Source organism: Podarcis raffonei, chromosome 15 (genome assembly GCF_027172205.1).
Source record: "Podarcis raffonei isolate rPodRaf1 chromosome 15, rPodRaf1.pri, whole genome shotgun sequence".
NCBI lineage: Eukaryota > Metazoa > Chordata > Lepidosauria > Squamata > Lacertidae > Podarcis > Podarcis raffonei.
The window spans coordinates 3,113,770-3,132,006 of NC_070616.1; the positions used below are offsets into that span (position 1 = coordinate 3,113,770).

General features: G+C 48.0%; 1 protein-coding gene across 3 annotated transcripts; it reads left to right on the forward strand.

Annotated features, from left to right (window-relative positions):
• The first annotated feature begins 78 nt into the window (after positions 1–78).
• Positions 79–13,904, forward strand: SHPK (sedoheptulokinase). Of its 3 annotated transcripts, none has more exons than XM_053367752.1 (8): positions 79–178; positions 829–1,041; positions 2,348–2,489; positions 6,281–6,464; positions 6,878–7,030; positions 8,373–8,548; positions 9,462–9,662; positions 10,553–13,904. In XM_053367752.1, the coding sequence occupies exons 2-8, from the start codon at positions 856–858 to the stop codon at positions 10,945–10,947; spliced, it is 1,437 nt and encodes a 478-aa protein (XP_053223727.1). In that variant the 5' UTR covers positions 79–178; positions 829–855; the 3' UTR covers positions 10,948–13,904. The 3 variants fall into 3 exon arrangements, with proteins under 3 accessions (XP_053223727.1, XP_053223729.1, XP_053223728.1); XM_053367754.1 differs by lacking the exon at positions 79–178 and adding an exon at positions 341–653; XM_053367753.1 differs by lacking the exon at positions 79–178 and adding an exon at positions 341–642.
• Positions 13,905–18,237: the final 4,333 nt, after the last annotated feature.

Genomic DNA, 18,237 nt, shown 5'->3' on the forward strand with positions numbered 1-18,237 from the left:
TTATATAATGGCCGGCCTCGCCTCAGACCTTCCTCTCTCGCTCGGCGGCCATCTTGGGTGCGGCAAAGTCCTCGCTTTCCCCCCGCCCCCTCCTTCCTGGCTTGTGAAATCTTTTTGTGGGTTTCTCTTTCCCGCCCTCTCAGGCGAAGTAGTGATTTGAGGACACCTGTGAAGTAAGGTAAGCTTGGGGAAGGTCTCCAGTGAGGAAGTAAGGCGGGTCTGAAAGAATGCAGCTGACACGCCCAAGATGGCGGCCGCCACCTTCGGTGCGTCGTACTGTATTTCCCACATCGTACCCACATCGAGCTCCTGAAGGGGAACGACGCACCCAAGATGGCGGTCGCGTCCCGAGGTCGCCATCTTAGGTGTGGCGCGCACCCCTCGGACATTGGTCCAGAGTTCACTTTCTTCAACCCGATTCTGTTCCTTTGATCTGCTTTTTTACTTCGTATTTTAGCCCCATCGTCTTAACTCTGCTCCCATTTTAAGGTTGGAGGGGTTGTTAGCAGCGACAAGCGTTTAGCCTCCTTTGCATTGATTTACCTACCTGTTTTCCTCCCTCCCTCTAAATTGTATTTTAATTAGTTTTGTTCTTATATTCTTTTATTGGCTTCGTTGTAAGCTACCTCTCGCGCAGGCAAGGTAGGATACAGGTTTGTTACTGTGCAGTAATTAAATAGAAATAGCATAGCTGATGGCACCATTCAATAAAAGTTTACTCAGGAGTAAGCTGCATTGATCAGTTGGGCTTACTCAATGTCAGGTCATAGATTATAGCTACTTTTCACTCTTGTACAGCATCAAAGCCATCCCTTTCCTTCCCTGCAGTGACCCAGGTGGTTTTGTATAAGGAAGATGCCTCCCAAAATTCAAGACAAGGGTTTGAATCCTGCCATGGCGGCCTGCGTCCTGGGGATCGACTTGGGCACTTCATCGGTGAAAACCATCCTGCTGCAAGAGATGGAGCAGGGACCCACTGTGATCGCAAGCTGCGCCAGGGAAACCCAGGCTCAGGTGGAGAGCCCCAGTGCCGGGCCACAGGTGAAAGAGGATGAGATAAATTAATGGAAATCAATTGGGTGGTTATTTGTCATGAGTGGCCCATGGAACCTTCAAGTGCAGGAGCAGTCTACCTTTGAATACCAGCAGCACATTTTGGGCTTCCCTAAAGCATCCTGAAGGGACGCGGGTGGTGCTGTGGGTTAAACCACAGAGCCTAGGACTTGCCAATCAGAAGGTTGGTGGTTCGAATCCCCGTGACGGGGTGAGCTCCCGTTGCTCGGTCCCTGCTCCTGCCCACCTAGCAGTTCGAAAGCATGTCAAAGTGCAAGTAGATAAATAGGTACCGCTCTGGCAGGAAGGTAAACGACGTTTCCGTGTGCTGCTCTGGATCGCCAGAAGCAGCTTAGTCCTGCTGGCCACATGACCCGGAAGCTGTACGCCGGCTCCCTCGGCCAGTAAAGCAAGATGAGTGCCACAACCCCAGAGTCGGCCACGACTGGACCTAATGGTCAGGGGTCCCTTTACCTTTACTAAAGCATCTTGTAGGCTGTGGTGGAACACAGGCTAGACTAAATCGACCTTTGGTCCGATCTAGCAAGATGGATCAGAGGGACCTTTGGTTTGATCCAGTCTTGCGTTCTCAAGAACATTGGAAGCTGCGTTATACTGAACCAGACCATTGCTCCATCTAGCTCAGTATAATCTACATTGACTGGTATATTGGCTTTCCATGGATTCAGGCAGGGAGTCTTCCCACCTGTGGCTGGAGAGGCCAGGATTGAACCCGCAACCTTCTGCATGCAAAGCAGATGCTCTGCCCCTTAGCTTTGGCTCTGCCCAAGTCCATTGGGGTTCAGAGAAGAAGAAGAAGAAGAAGAGTTTGGATTTGATATCCCGCCTTTCACTCCCCTTCAGGAGTCTCAAAGCGGCTAACATTCTCCTTTCCCTTCCTCCCCCACAACAAACACTCTGTGAGGTGAGTGGGGCTGAGAGATTTCAGAGAAGTGTGACTAGCCCAAGGTCACCCAGCAGCTGCATGTGGAGGAGCAGAGACGCGAACCCGGTTCCCCAGATTACGAGACTACCACTCTTAACCACTACACCACACTGGCTGTGGACTTAGGTTGCCACGCTTCTCCCCCTGCTAGAGCTCCTCTACATTCAACAGCTGTTGATCCAACTGATAGAGCACTTCTTCTAAAATAAATCTGGCATGCCAAGATGGGAGCTGCCTTGCTATCACAGAAAGCAGGTAAGACTGCTTCCAAGCTTCATTCCCTATGGACACTCTCTCTCTCTCTCTCTCTCTCTCTCTCTCTCTCTCTCTCTCTCTCTGCTCATGCAGGGGAACGAGCAAGATGTCCGCAAAATTGTCGCGGCCTTGAATGACTGCCTCGCCGGTCTCCCCCAGGAACTCCTGGGAAGGGTTTGCCGCATTGGCGTTACCGGACAAATGCACGGAGTCGTGTTTTGGAAAACAGGTCAAGGTGAGAGAGCTGGTTTGCAGAATCCTCCTTTCCAAATCCAGCACTACTCCTTCCTCAACACTTGTGTGGTGGCATCCTATTTAAAAATACAAACATAAAATAAATAAATCAAAACTTAACGTTTTCAAGCCTAATATCTCCCTGTTCCCAGATTCTAACAAAATGGTGCAGGAAAAAAACAAAACCCAACCCCCAGGCAGCTTGTGTCTAAATAAATAAAAGCAAAGATATTCAGGACTTTCCTTACACTGTTTGTATTCGCATGTGTGAATGTGTGCGTGTACATGTTCTCTGTTCTTTTCTCTTCTCAAAGTCAGGGCCAAGATAGCATTAAAAAGCTCTGGAGAAATTCACAGAGGGGAGGTTAAGGGCTGTTAGCAATGATAGTGTAAATCAGGAGATGAGAACCTCAGGCGCAAATGTGGCCCGTCAGGCCTCTTATTCCGCCCGTGTGACTCTCCCTGGGCCACACACCCTTTGCAACCAAGCACCTTACTGGTCTAGCTTTGCATCCTCCTTGAGTGCTTTTGCCTGGCTTGAAATGCATCCTTGAACTCTGGTAATGTCTCTTGCATGCCTAGACAAAGGGAGGTTTGAAGAAGCAAGCCTGCTACTCTGCCCATTTTTGCCTGTGGCCCCTCCCAGCACTGGTACCTGGCCCCCGGAAAGCACCCCAGAAGGGCATGTGGCCCTCAGAATGATAAATATTTCCTAGAGGAACCATTATTATTATTATCATCATCATTAATAATAATAATAATACCCCGCCCATCTGTCTGGGTTGCTCCAGCCACTCTGGGCAGCTTCCAACACAATAATAATAATAATAATAATAATAATAATAATAATAATAATAATAAATCAAACATTAATAGTAACAATCAGATCCTATATAAAAAGTCACAATAACTTTAAAATAAAGAACTTTTGTCAAATAAAGCAATATTCAAGAATCCATTAGAATCCAATAGTAAACAGTACAGTTAAGCGCCAGCAAATAATAAACAGTTTACACTTATCAATTACAATAAAGAATTACTAATAAATCAATAAAAACAATAATAATCAATAAAATAGTAGCAATAAAATAACAGGAAATCAAAATGTTTAAAATACCAGAAAATGTACAAAACCATGTAAAAGGACCAAACTGAGAAACAACGACACACAAGTTATAAAATTATTTTCAAAAACTATCCCTGAATTCCTCTCTTCCCAGCTGCTTGTGCTGTTTGCAAAGCCACGGTCTGGGACTGGAGGTTGCAAGGCAGGTGGAGAAGCCATTGCCTGCAGAAAGTCTCTCTCCCATCAGAAAGGCATTGCAGATCTGGTTGTGGGGACTGATTTCCTGAAAGAATTAGCTGCTTCTTGTCAGAGATGAATGTGGTCTTTAATAGCCTAGCAGGGTTCCCAAGCGATTTTATTCCTGGAATGCTAAAGCAATCAGAAATGGCTATTAGGTTGACAGACAAACTTGCTCCGTTTTCCAGATTTCCTGTGGGTGTCGGGCGTAAGATAAAATAAAATCTGGAGGTCACTATTTGCGTGTGCTTTTGAGTGGAAACGCTTAATTTTTACCTTTCTCTGAAGCCATGAGTGTTTGGTTTTGACCTCTGCCCAGATGTAAATGGATGCAATCTCTCTTTCTCCCTTCTCCTGAGTGGATTAGCCAAAATCACATCATCTTTGCTGTAAATGATGAGTTTTATCTTTTTTGTTTTGTTTTTAACTGATTACCATTAATGTCCTTTCAAAGAACCCATTTTCATGTTAGGAAGAGATAAATGGGAAGGGAGGGACAACCCAGCATGGTTGAAAGCAACATTTTAAGAGGAAAACAAAAGAAAGGTCAGGAGAAAGAAATGAGGTAGATTTTTTTTTTCTTTTCTGTGGTTTTAATCTTCATTTATCTAATGTCTGAAGAGCTAAGCCTCTTCCAAAAATTCAGGCAATGTAGTTTCGCAAAAGAGGATTCCCTTAACACCATTATACCAGTGGGTTGGTTTTGTGCGCAGGGAAGGGCCGTAGCTCAGGATTTGAACATCTGCTTTGCATGTAGAAGGTCCCTGGTACGATCCCTGGGGTCTCTAGATAGGACTGGGAAATAAGCCTGCCTGAAACCCTGGAGAGCTGCTGCCAGCCAGTAGGACTGGGCGATATATTGATATATTGTCCAAAACCGGTTTGAAGTTCACATCGTGATAACTATTTCTCATAATATTTGAGCTGGCAATATATCACGAATCACAATGTGTGTGAGGGCTAGGCGATACCTGGTTTCCAACATACCGTATTTTTCACTCTATAAGACACACCAGACCACAAGACGCATCAGTTTTTGGAGGAGGAAAACAAGAAAAAAATTATTTTGAATCTCAGAAGCCAGAACAGCAAGAGGGATCGCTGTGCAGTGAAAGCAGCAATCCCTCCTGCTGTTCTGGCTTCTGGGATAGCTGCGCAGCCTGCATTCGCTCCATAAGACGCACACTAGGTAAAGGTAAACGTACCCCTGCCCGTACGGGCCAGTCTTGACAGACTCTAGGGTTGTGCGCCCATCTCACTCGAGGCCGGGGGCCAGCGATTTCCGGAGACACTTCCGGGTCACATGGCCAGCGTGACAAGCTGCATCTGGCGAGCCAGCGCAGCACACGGAAACGCCGTTTACCTTCCCGCCAGTAAGCGGTCCCTATTTATCTACTTGCACCCCGGGGGTGCTTTCGAACTGCTAGGTTGGCAGGCGCTGGGACCGAGCAGCGGGAGCGCACCCCGCCGCGGGGATTCGAACCGCCGACCTGACGATCGGCAAGCCCTAGATGCTGAGGCTTTTACCCACAGCGCCACCCGCGTCCCTAAGACGCACACACTCTCCCCCTTATTTTTTAGGAGGGAAAAAGTGAGTCTTATAGAGCAAAAAATACGGTAATCGGAAGCGGTGTTCTGCTTGTAGAGAAAAACAAGCATACCAGTTCTAAAGTTGATGCAGTTCTCACAATGACCAGCTGGGATGGAAACCCTTCAGAGAGAGGAGGAACCCAATGGAGCTGGTCTCTCAGCTGAGCCAATGGAGGGGCCCTGCTTCTCATCTACCTCTGCCGCAGCGTGATGGAATATGTATTGTCTGTTGCCCGTTGGAGAAGCCCAAAGGAGGTGGTGTCTTTGCAGAGCCAACAAAATGGCCCTGCTTTCCACCCAGCCCTCTCAAGACGCCAGGAGGTTCTCACTGGGTGCAAGTCAGCAATGGACTTTGCAAGCCTCAGTGCTTGGAATTTGCAGAATGGAAGAGTTCATTGGGACAGTGTTGTCTGGGGTGGAAGATAGGGAATCATTCATTCTGCTAACTTGGGGGCAAATGGAATGCCCCAGGTCCCCCCCCCACTTCATTGAAAATAAAGGTCCTTGTGTCCGTGCAGACAACACGGTGCTTTTGAAGAAGAAGAAGAAGGGTTTGGATTTTATATCCCGCCTTTCACTCCCTTTAAGGAGTCTCAAAGCGGCTAACATTCTCCTTTCCCTTCCTCCCCCACAACAAACACTCTGTGAGGTGAGTGGGGCTGAGAGACTTCAAAGAAGTGTGACTGGCCCAAGGTCACCCAGCAGCTGCATGTGGAGGAGCGGAGACGTGAACCCGGTTCCCCATATTACGAGTCTATCGCTCTTAACCACTACACCACACTGGCTCTTTTGGAGGAGACACTGATGGATAAACACGTCTCAGGAAGGTCTGGGTCGCTTTGAATGAGCCGCACCAGGCTAACAGGTCCTCCTTCACCAGCTCTCTCTTCCTGTTCCAGGTTGCAAGTGGATCGAAAGCGGGCACGGGCGGACGTTTGAGCCTGAAGAGGTCAGTCACCTGATCACATGGCAAGATGGCCGCTGCAGCAGCCCCTTTCTGTCCTCACTGCCTCAGCCGCAGTCGCACCTCAGCGTGGCCACGGGCTTCGGCTGCGCCACAATCTACTGGTACTTGAAAAACAGGTACTGCTGCCCCTTCCTGCTTCAGCTTCTGCATCTTACTTTGTCACCTGCGATTCTGTGATGATTTATGTGCAGCCAGAGGCCGGGGTGGCCTTCCTGGTGGGTTCAGTCATGGGGGAGAAGCAATTGGGTGCAGCGGTGGGACTCAGACCAGGAAAGTTCACGGGCGACCTTGAGTCAGTTGCACATTCACTCTCTTGGCCTAACCTACTTCGCATTAAAATGGATTAAAAATGTTTGGTTTTTTTGGGGTGGGCAAAGAAATACTTTGAGTTTCTTGGAGGAAGAGAGAGAGTTCTCTTTCATTATATACAAGTCGTTTTTTCCACCCAGAGTCAGTCACAAATTAAAAGGTGCAATAACCAGCGGACACCCAGGTTCATCAACTTTTTGTTTGTATGTTTATTGGACAGCCCAGATTTCCTGAAGCGTTATGATGCTGCCGGCACCATCCAAGACTACGTTGTGGCCATGCTGTGTGGCCAGGAAAGGCCACAGATGTCTGTCCAGAACGCAGCCAGCTGGGGCTACTTCAACACCACAAGCAAAAGCTGGAATATGGACATGTAAGTTAGCGCTGTGGACTCAGATGGAGCCACTATTACAAAGCGGGGTGTGTGTGTGTCATTATTTCATTTTTCGATTCTGTGTGTTGGGATATGAGAGAAGGGGGAATGTCTTTTCTTTGATTCCCCCCTCCCCACCCCCCAGCTCAATTTTATTTTATAAGTGAATCAGGAGCAACTTCTCTAGCAAATCAGAAACGCCTTTCATTTTTTAAAATCCAACCCCTTGACGGACCGAAAACATTATATTCCCGACCATCATTCCCCCTCCACCCAGAAAAGCTGTGTTAGCTGCCGTTTGAAGTGGCCCGGTTTGCTCTTTCCAGGGACAGGCGTCTGAGGCCTCCAGCTGACCCCCCGAAGGGAAGATTCTCACATGCACAACCCTGCCAGGGAAGATAGAATCCGCTTCCTAAATCCGACTCAAGGTTGCGGACAACTTGGGTTTGGCTTGTGTGTGTGTGTGTTTCTGGGGCTAACCTGGTGTGGCAACAGCGGTGTACAGTGGCCATGACAGGGTAGGGGTTGTCCAAGGGGTGCTTGTTGGGTCTAACTGCTTGTGTGTGTTTTAAACTTTCTGAAGGCTTAACCCTTGGAGCGATGTGTTCACACACAGCTCTCTGCTTTTTAAGGGCAGTAGCTCGATTTATCCAGCATGTCTGTGCATGTTTATAAAGTACCACCCATACATTTTCTTAACAACAGCCCTGCAAGGTAGGTGCCAGGATAATCAACCCCATATTGCTGGGGAACGTGGGCAGGTGTCTCTAGACTTGCGCTGCTGTTGACAAGGAAAGCTGATCTGGAACCCTTTGCGGGGAAGCCGTGACCTTCCAGATTTTGTTGGCCTCCAACTCCCATCGCCCCAGCCCAGGGGCTGCATTCCCATCTGTGCAACCTCGCGGGAGCTGCATTGCCAGTGGTGGGCTTGGCCAGAGGCAAAAGCAGACGAAGCAACAAATGTAAATTTTAGCGTTTCTTCTCTCCATCGAAGCGAGCAAGAGGCACTAACAGAGGTCAAGGACATTTCCCAGCTTGGCAAAAACCCTCAGTGAGGAGGCAAAGCAGGGCTGGTGAAGGTGTTGCCAGGGGAGAGGTTTGAGGGCCACATTTGCTTCCTAGACTTGAGGTTCCTAACTTCCCTGGTTTCTGGCTTCCACCAAGGGCCTCCCCTTTTACCTTCTCCCCCATAATTTGAGCAGTGAGTTGATGCAACTGTAATCTGCACGGCTGTGTTAGCCTGAGATCCCTCCTTCTGCCTTCCCTCCAAGCATGTCCAGTAGCTGGGCCCTTCTCCTTCCAACCCGGACGCCTCCCCATTGACCTCTGCCTCTGGTTTCAGCCTGAAAGAGTCCCACTTCCCCATCCGCCTGCTTCCTGAAGTGGTCCAGCCGGGAGAACTGGCCGGGGAGACCGCCTGCGTGTGGCACCAGGTACCAAAGGGGACGGAAGTCGGGGCTGCATTGGGGGACTTCCAGTGCTCGGTGTTCTCCTGCATGTCCGACAGCACAAGTGCAGGTAAGGGCACAAACCAGCACCTCCCCCCACAGTGGTACCTCAGGTTACAGAACGCTTCAGGTTACAGACTCCGCTAACCCAGAAATAGTACCTTGGGTTAAGAACTTTGCTTCAGGATGAGAACAGAAATCGTGCTCCAGTGGCGCAGCGGCAGCAGGAGGCCCCATTAGCTAAAGTGGTACCTCAGGTTAAGACCAGTTTCAGGTTAAGAACGGACCTCCGGAACGAATTAAGTTCTTAACCTGAGGTACCACTGTAATCTATTTGGAGCAGCTGTACCTGCTCTTTAGCAGAAAAGGCTCTCAGAGCAGCTTACATACAGTCAAAACAAGACAGTCCCTACTCTCAAACTAACAATCTTAAAAAAAAAATGAGATGCAAGCAAAAAGGGAGAGAGAAGGTGGAGGAGAATAAAAACACAGGTACCCATTTCTATACAGTAGTAGAAGAAGAAGAGTTTGGATTTGCTTTATCACTACCTGAAGGAATCTCAAAGGGGCTAACATTCTCCTTTCCCTTCCTCCCAACACAACAAACACTCTGTGATGTGAGTGGGGCTGAGAGACTTCAGAGAAGTGTGACTGGCCCAAGGTCACCCAGCAGCTGCATGTGGAGGAGCAGGGAAGCGAACCCAGTTCACCAGATAACGAGTCCGCCGCTCTTAACCACTACACCACACTGGCAACAGTCGCAGTAGTTGCTATAATGATCAGCTGGCCCAGTTCAGGGGCAGGAGGTGCCTGATGGAGGTTCCCCTCCCTCTAGGGAGTTTCTGGGGCCATGCAAGACCCCTGTTGAAGCTCCCTTGTGGGTCCAGCCTCACCCATTGAAGGCCAGTGTTACATGCCTCTTTAAGCAGAATTTGAGCCCACCGGGTGTTTCCCAACTCTTGCTTTCCTCTCCATCCTCCTAGTCCTCAACATCAGTACTTCTGCGCAACTCACCCTCCTGATGCCTTCGGGCTTCCAGCTGGCTGATTCCCCGAACCCTCGTTCCCCGTTGGCCTACTACCCGTACTTCAACAACACCTACCTGGTGGTGGCTGCTTCCCTCAACGGCGGCAACGTGGTGGCGACATTCGTGAACATGCTCGTGCGGTGGATGGCTGAGCTGGGTAAAGGAAGGGATAAGACGGGGACCTCCTTTCTCCTTCTTCCTTTCAGTTATTTGGGTTTGGTTTTTTTAATTTTAATATAAATTTTATTAGTATTTTCCACACAACAACACGAAAGATATCGAAAAATAACAATACACAACACACAAAAATCAACATTCAAAAACTAAAGGAAGGAACAACAACAAAACAAAAACAAAAAAACCGAATCCATATCTTACAAGTTAATATTATAGACACTAAAACAACGACAACAAGACATTGACTTCCACCAATCCCACAGCACCTCCTTTATCTCTCATTCTGTCTTCCTGTTTTCTTTATCATCTCTATCCTAACATCTAGATATAAATCCCTCTTTCATATCCTTTCGCTTCACAAGGTTATTCCAGACTCAGCCAGATTTCTGCCCTCGAACCTTGACTTTTGAGGTATTCATTTAGGCACTCCCATTCGCGGGTGGCGCTGTGGGTAAAAGCCTCAGCGCCTAGGGCTTGCCGATCGAAAGGTCGGCGGTTCGAATCCCCGCGGTGGGGTGCGCTACCATTGCTCGGTCCCAGCGCCTGCCAACCTAGCAGTTCGAAAGCACTCCCGGGTGCAAGTAGATAAATAGGGACCGCTTACCGGCGGGAAGGTAAATGGCGTTTCCGTGTGCTGCGCTGGCTCGCCAGAGCAGCGATGTCACGCTGGCCACGTGACCCGGAAGTGTCTCCGGACAGCGCTGGCCCCCGGCCTCTTGAGTGAGATGGGCGCACAACCCTAGAGTCTGTCAAGACTGGCCCGTACGGGCAGGGGTACCTTTACCTTTTACCTTATTCTTTTGGAGTGGGAGTGCCTTTCAGTCATTTGATCAGTCTTCCTCTCCCAACCCTTTTAATCTCCTTCTGCAGGACTCCAAGTCCCAGAATCGGATCTCTACCCGCGTATAATCAGCGCTGCCTTGGCCCAAACGGACACCGACCTCAACATCTGCCCCACCATCTTTGGCGAGAGGCACATGCCGGAAAGGTTGGCCTCAGTGATGGGCATCGCGGCCTCCGACCTCTCCCTGGGCCACGTGACCCGGGCGCTGTGCCACGGCGTGGTCCAGAACCTGCACTCCATGCTGCCTTCGCAGCACCTGAAGGAAGCCGGGGTCACGCGGATCCTGGCCAGCGGGAGCGCCCTGGGCAAGAACGAGGTGATGCGTCAGGAAGTGGAGAAGGCCTATCCATTTCCCGTGGTCTATGGGAGAAATGTGGATGCAGCCGTGGGCGCCGCCTTGGCCATGCTGCGCAGGAAGTGACCTTGGGGCCACAAGAAAGCACTTCCTCTGGAAAGCGGGGTCGTGAACGCATAGAGGGCCAAAAGTTGCGGGGCAGAGGGAGAAAGGGAAGGCGAGAGAGTAGGCACCCCCTACCCCGGAATAAAAATGCAGTGGATTCAGAACGATCCCATCTGTCTACCCAAAAATCAGGTCCTTCCTGGAGCTATCTGCTCCCCGCACATCCCTGGCAGTAGAGGGGTTAATGCAGGCCTCAGACACCACTGAAAGTTTTTTTGGGAAGACTTTTGTTGCCCATTCTGTACCCCCTCCCCTCCAAGTTATATACAGGCCGTTCTGTGTTTCCATTGCAAAAAGGAACCAGATATTTATTCCTCTGTTTTTGCAGTCATCTGCTATTCTGTTATAGGGACAGGGAAGTGATGCCTTCAGATCTCGCCAGACTCTTTGTTGGCGCCTGTGATGGCAGCCATGGGCCTTTGAGAGTTTCCTTCCTTTTGCAGATCTTCGGGGTGGATCAAACCCTGTGCAGCAGTACATTCTAAAATTAAATCTGGGAGGTGGAGAACACCCCCCCACACACCCCGGGTTTGTTATTCCTCTTGCCTTCGGTAGGTTTTGTGGAGGGGTTTCCCATACTGAAGAGGAACCCCTCCGCCCTTGCATACAAGAAGCATTTCTGCTTCGTAGTGGCTGAAGATGTCTCAGTGCAACAGGAATAAGAAAACTCGCCTGTGCTGATTTTTGTGCTGTTGTCGTCCTTGCCTCTCTCTCCGGGCCACCTGGAGAGTGCTCATGTCTCTCCAAGTGGGGAGGGAAAATGGGGCTTGGAGCCACAATATGGGGGGAAGGAAGCAGTCAGATGGAAACAACAGCCCGGAGTGAAGCTGCGTCCGTAATAACTCAGGGATGGGGCATCTATAGCCCTCCAGTTTGGATGGCATTTGGATACGTACAAATTTTGAAGCATAGCTGTGTTTCGGTTCTCATACCATTCCAGAAAGTGCGGGTTTGATTGGTTTCGCAATAAACGCACACCGAATCAAATTGCTCCATCCCAGGGAGAGACCCGTGGTTTTCTCAGCGCATCAGTGATGCAATCTACTAATTAACCCTAAACATTTAAAAGCACCCTTTTCAGTGGCGGATTGTCAAAACCAGCACCATGTGTATGTAAACGTCAGGATTGAAGTGAGAAAGGTTTTTGCTAAAAGGTCTGGCTCTGAGACCCTTAACAGTTTTCAAGGGGGTCCATGAATCTTGTCAACGTACGGAAACAGTTCTAGGTGTAAGAGGCTGGCTGAAGTGTCCTAAATGAGCAGGTGCCAGTTTTTTATTTTTGATATATTTATCAAATGCAGCGTCCACAGGGTTGCACTTGTTTTATCTCAAATCAGAGAAGCACCAAACACATCGCAAAATGCAACAGGAACGCTTTTAAGAGTTTAAAGTGGGGGTTGGCACCTTTTGGCCCAGTGGCCAAATGCAGCCCTCCAGGCCTTTGACAGGCCCTTGGGACTCCCTCCCTAGACCCCACCCCTTCTCTCCCAAGCAACACACCCCACCAGCTCTGCTATTAACTCTTAAACTTCCTCTCCCCCGCCCCAACTAGAAATATGTCCTTGCCCTCTGATAATGCCCTCTACTTGCCAGGACGGAGCATAGATTGAGGTGGGGGTGGTTGTAGAAACTAGCCATCTGTACAAAGGTGACAGTGGCATTCACTGCTCTGCCTACCACTGACACGTGGACCCCAGAAGGGCTGCTCAGATGGGAGCGTGGTCCTCAGACACAAAAAGATTCCCTATCCCAGAGCAGAGTAATGCTGTGCCGGATAGATCAGTGGCTTGATTCCTGGCAAGGTAGCTTCCTGTGTGGATAATGGGCCTTGAAAACACATCAGCAGTACTGAAACTCCCCTTTAAAGCACAGGTCGCTAACCTCGCCCCCTTCCCTCCACCAATTTGAGCCTTCCATCAAGAGAGCTTTGCGACAAATGGTGCATTTCCGTTGCTTTTTTATTGCTGCCATTATCATTTCTGCTCTCTGTCGTTTTTCCCGGTCGCTTTTTCTTTTTTAATTACTTATTCCGCAGAGGGCTCTTTGGAAGTGTGGCCTGCCTCAGAGGAAAGAGTCGAGACACCAGTCTGGCTGCGGCCGTGGGGCTGGGCCCTCAAAGATGCATGCAGACGGGAAGATGAGATCAGAGTCTATACGGCCCCATTTTTCTCCTCCTTTGAAGGGAAGAGCTCTGGCTCAGTGGCAGAGCATGCGCTCTGCGTGAGGAGGTTCCCAGATTCCACCCTTAATGTCTCCAGGTGGGGCTTGGAAAGAGAACCCCCGCCTAAAATTCGGGAAAGCTTCTGCCAGACCCTGTAGGCTGTATACTGTGTTAGGTGATCTGGTTCAATAGAAGGCAGCTGTTCCTATTCAATCATTCTTTAGTTCAGAACCATGAGGACTAGAATCTTGGCTTTATTTTTTAACGGAAGAGCTGTAGCTTAGTGATAGAGGTCCCAGGTTCAGAAGGGGTCTCGGGTTCCCTGGCATCTCCTGGTAGGGACTGGGAATGTCCCCTGCCTGAAACCCCGGAGAGCCACACTGCCAGTCAGTGTGGGCAGTACTGGAACCAATGGTATGAGGCAGTATGATGTAGCTCCCTCTAGCTCCTCCATTCCTCTTTCCTAGCTAAGGATCAGATTTTAATGATCGCTCAGCCCCGTATACTACATTTTTCAGACCAGTGGCCACCTTCCCTTCTGCACAGCCTTCTGGAGGCCAGAGGCAAAAGTAGGCAGAGAATGGATACGGTAGGCTGCAAAGGAGTGTGGTTGTGCAGAAACCTGTGACTATTCGAGCCCCAGATGATGGCTGCAATTTAAATGTATTTTTTCCATTGTCTCAGGAAATGTGAAATGTCTGCCACTAAACTGTAAGTGTGCTGGGGAGTGGGGAATAAAATCCCGAGCAAAGATTTATTTGATTTGTTTGTTTGCAAAAAGCCTCTGGAGGACTCCTGGGAATAGCAATCGCTTCGGCTTCCCCGGGCCGATTTCTCCATTATTGTATCACTCAAGTCCGGGTTTGCGCTACACATCACCGCCGCCTGCTTATTAAAACCGCCACTGTATGGTCCAATCTACAAGCACAGAGAGAAACAGGCTTCTGATATCTCCCACCCCTCCAGCCAACGCCTAAAAAGAGGCGATTTGGCTTCAGACGCTCTTGCAGGACGCGAAAAGTTTGCTGAGACGAGCATCCAGTTGCAGAAGAAGGACCCTTTTGAGAGCTGTAAGTTCTGCAATTTACTTTCCTAGGAACACTGGAAGCTGCCTTTTACAGAGTCAGACCATGGGGTGCATACAGCTCAGTTCTGTCTGCACTGACTGGCAGCATCTCTTCAGGGTTTCAGGCAAGGAGCATTATCCCTGGGTTGGAGTTTGGACCACGGACCTTCTGCATGCAAAGCAGGCTCTCTGAGCAACATCTCTTCCCCCTAAAATTAATCAAGGTTCTAGTCCTCATGATTGTGAATTACGGGCTGATTTAAATAGGGACTCCAGAAGCTGTTGTATAGAGAGAGGCCATTGGTCCATCTAGCTTCAGTGGCAGAAGGTCTCAGCCTTACCTGGAGATGCCGGGGATCAAACTTGGGACCTTCTGCATGCAAAGCAGGTGTTCTGCCACTGAGCTACAGCTCTTCCCCTAAAAATAAATCGGGATTCTAGTCCTCATGGTTCTGAACACAGGTGTTCTGCCACTGAGCTATGGTTGTTTGCTTGCTGTGCATGCAATGCTCATGAAATCCAGTTTGGATATGTCCTTTTGACTTCCATCGGTTGCTGCCATCAGCTGCACTGTCCCAATACTGTTATTACAGTATTGTTATTACTATTCTCAGTTCCTTACCCACCCACATTCCCCGGCAACTTGCAGTACTGGGGTTATAGTATCTAGGCACCAGGCAAAACCACTTCTTTTTTCACCTATGGCATTCTTACCTATGGCATTCTTGAGTGCTTGGGGTGTCTTAATTTAGCTTTTTGAAAATAGAATTGTCTTTTAGATTCCTTCATGCTTTATGCTGGTCTTAATGGATGTGTTTATACTGTAAGTCACTTTGAGTTACAATGGTAAAAAAAATAATATTATTAAATTTCTGTTTTACATTTTAAAATATTCACTTAAACAATCTTAAAATATCAATGACTTCCCTTCTCTTTCCGTTGTATATTTTGCATATCATAAATGCCTGCGTATTTTATATAAACTAAACCGTTCCGTATTCCATTATAACATCCATCAAAATTTATTTACACTGTTGAATTTATCTTAATGCTGCCCGCATTTTCAGATATACACAATTTGACTACATATATTCAATAAACATTTTCCAACCTTCTTTAAACATGTTCTCTTATTCAATAGGTCCGCAAGCTGTGCATATTCCATCAGATTAAGTTGCCATTCTTCTTTGGTTGGGACTTTGCTTGTTTTCCATTTTGGGGCTAACCAAACATGAGCTGCAGTAGTGGCATACATAAATAACCATATTATTATTATTATTATTATTATTTATTTAGCCTACCTTGCAGAGCTGTTGTAGGTCATAGGTAGAACATGCAGGAAGAGCACACTTGGAATGCTGTGTACTGTTCTGTTCTGGTCACCCCACCTTCCAAAAGGATATTGTTATGAGCTGGGAAAAGTTCAGAAAACATTAACTGAAATTATTATGAGGGCTGCAGCAACTCTCTCATGAAAACAGGGTACAGCATTTGGGGCTTTTGAAAAAATTGGGGGGTTTTTTGTTTTTTTAAAAGGTGAGTTAAGGGACGCACACAGAGACACTCTCAAATATTCATAGACTTTGAATGGACCACAAGGATGATCTAGTTCCTAGTCCAAACCCTTGAACATGACAGAGGTGTAGAAGATTATGCATGATAGGGAGAAAGTAAATGCTCTAATGAATACTAGAACTTGGAGTAATCTATTGAGGCACAACATTGGAAGATGCAGGAGAGACAAAAGATTGTGTGTAAGCCGCTCTGGAAGTGCCGGATTTATGTACTGTATAAGCTAAACAAGCTATAGCTTAGGGCCCCGTCTCTTGGGGGCGCCCAAAAAATTGAAAGGAAAAATCCCCAATGTACATTTCCAAAATATAAGATAAAAAACAAATAAAACCTACATACAGCAACAGTGTTTTGTGTTGTGTAGGCTACTAGGATGTAAGTAATGGGCCCCCAATCATTTTAAGTTTGAGCTTAATAATTATTTCACTGTTTCTTAAGTATTTCACTATTAATATACTTCTTAATTATATTTCAGTTCAGCAATTACTTTGATAAAATACATATTTTGTTATGTGCCAATGGCTTTAGATACCTATTAGGTCCACAAATTACCATATAGCATATATTCAACACACAAAAACAGCGACAATTTGTTGTTGACAAAGGACAGCTGGACATATAAAGGGCCCCTTTACCTTCAGTAGCTTAGGGACTCATCAAACCTAAATCCGGCCCTGCGCTCTGGGAACCATTTTTTGCTGAAGAGCAGGGTACAAATGCTCTAAAGAAATAAAAATAAATAAAAGCAAGGATTTCCTTCGCACAGCACAGTTTGTGGCAGCTGTGAAAAAAGCAAATTCCACGCTAGGGATCATTAGGAAAGGAACTGGAAGTACAGTACCATAATCCCTTTACACAAATCTCTGGTGCAACCGCATTCGGAGTAATGTGGACAGTCCTGGTCGCCTGGGAAAGAATACTGCAGGGTTTGGTAAAGATTCAGAAAAGGGCAAGCAAATGATTGGGAGGGTGGCGCCAAGATTGGAGCGTTTGGAACCTTTTAGTTGAGAGAAAAGGCAAGTAAGAAAAGGCAGCGTGAAAAGGAGTTTATAAAACTTTTGCATGGTATGGAGGATGTAGGTTGAGAAGAAAAAAAAATTCTCCCTCTCCCCTAATGCTAGAACTTGTGAAAGATTCAGGACAGATAAAACCCTTCTTCACGCAGCGTATGAACTATGGAACTCCCTTCTGCAGGAGACCATAAGGTAAAGGTAAAGGGACCCCGACCATTAGGTCCAGTCGTGGCCGACTCTGGGGTTGTGGCGCTCATCTCGCTTTACTGGCCGAGGGAGCCGGCGTACAGCTTCCGGGTCATGTGGCCAGCATGACTAAGCCGCTTCTGGCGAACCAGAGCAGCGCACGGAAACGGCGTTTACCTTCCCGCCGGAGCGGTACCTATTGATCTACTTGCACTTTGGCGTGCTTTCAAACTGCTAGGTTGGCAGGAGCAGGGACTGAGCAACGGGAGCTCAGCCCGTCACGGGGATTCAAACCGCCAACCTTCTGATGGGCAAGTCCTAGGCTCTGTGGTTTAACCCAAAGCGCCACCCGTGTCCCTTTGCAGGAGATCATAGCTGTCAACTTTTCCCTTTTCTTGCGAGGAATCGTATTCGGAATGAGGGAATTTCCCTTTAAAAAAGGGGAACGTTGACAGCTATGCAGGAGACAGTGATGGCCACTAACCTGGATGTCTTTAAAAGAAGAATAGAAAAATTCAAGGAAGAGAAGGCTGTGAGTGGCTGCTAGTCATGACGGCTGTTGTTCTGCCTCCGCAATCAGAAGCAACAGGGCTTCTAAATGCCTGTTGCTTGAAACTGCAGGAAGAGGGAAAGAGCTCTTATGCTCAGATCCTGTTTGCAGCTCAGATGGGCGATGCGGATGAAATTTAAAGACTGTTTAGTTAAATATGTTGGGACACGGGTGGCGCTGTGGGTTAAACCACAGAGCCTAGGACTTGCCGATCAGAAGGTCGGCGGTTTGAATCCCCGCGATGGGGCGAGCTCCCGTTGCTCGGTCCCTGCTCCTGCCAACCTAGCAGTTCGAAAGCACATCAAAGTGCAAGTAGATAAATAGGTACACCTCCGGCAGGAAGGTAAACGGCGTTTCCGTGCGCTGCTCTGGTTCACCAGAAGCGGCTTAGTCCTGCTGGCCACATGACCCGGAAGCTGTACGCCGGCTCCCTTGGCCAGTAAAGCGAGATGAGCGCCGCAACCCCAGAGTCGGCCACGACTGGACCTAATGGTCAGGGGTCCCTTTACCTTTACCTTAGCTAAATATGTTAAGATAACTTAATTGGGAAAGCTTGCAAATAATAGATAGGCTTAGGATTTAAATATGTACGGATAAGATAAGATGTTTAAAGCTAAATTAGAAAGAATGAAAGATTTTTGAGAAAATCGATTTTGGAAAAATGATATATAATGAAATTCAACCAAGGGGATTTGAGGAAGTC

Excerpts from the sequence above, each read along its gene's own strand:
- SHPK (XM_053367752.1), top strand. The coding sequence starts at position 856 with ATGCCTCCCAAAATTCAAGACAAGGGTTTGAATCCTGCCATGGCGGCC. Across the intron at positions 2,490-6,280 it reads GTTTTGGAAAACAGGTCAAG|GTTGCAAGTGGATCGAAAGC; the intron begins GTGAGAGAGCTG and ends TTCCTGTTCCAG. Across the intron at positions 6,465-6,877 it reads TACTGGTACTTGAAAAACAG|CCCAGATTTCCTGAAGCGTT; the intron begins GTACTGCTGCCC and ends TTTATTGGACAG.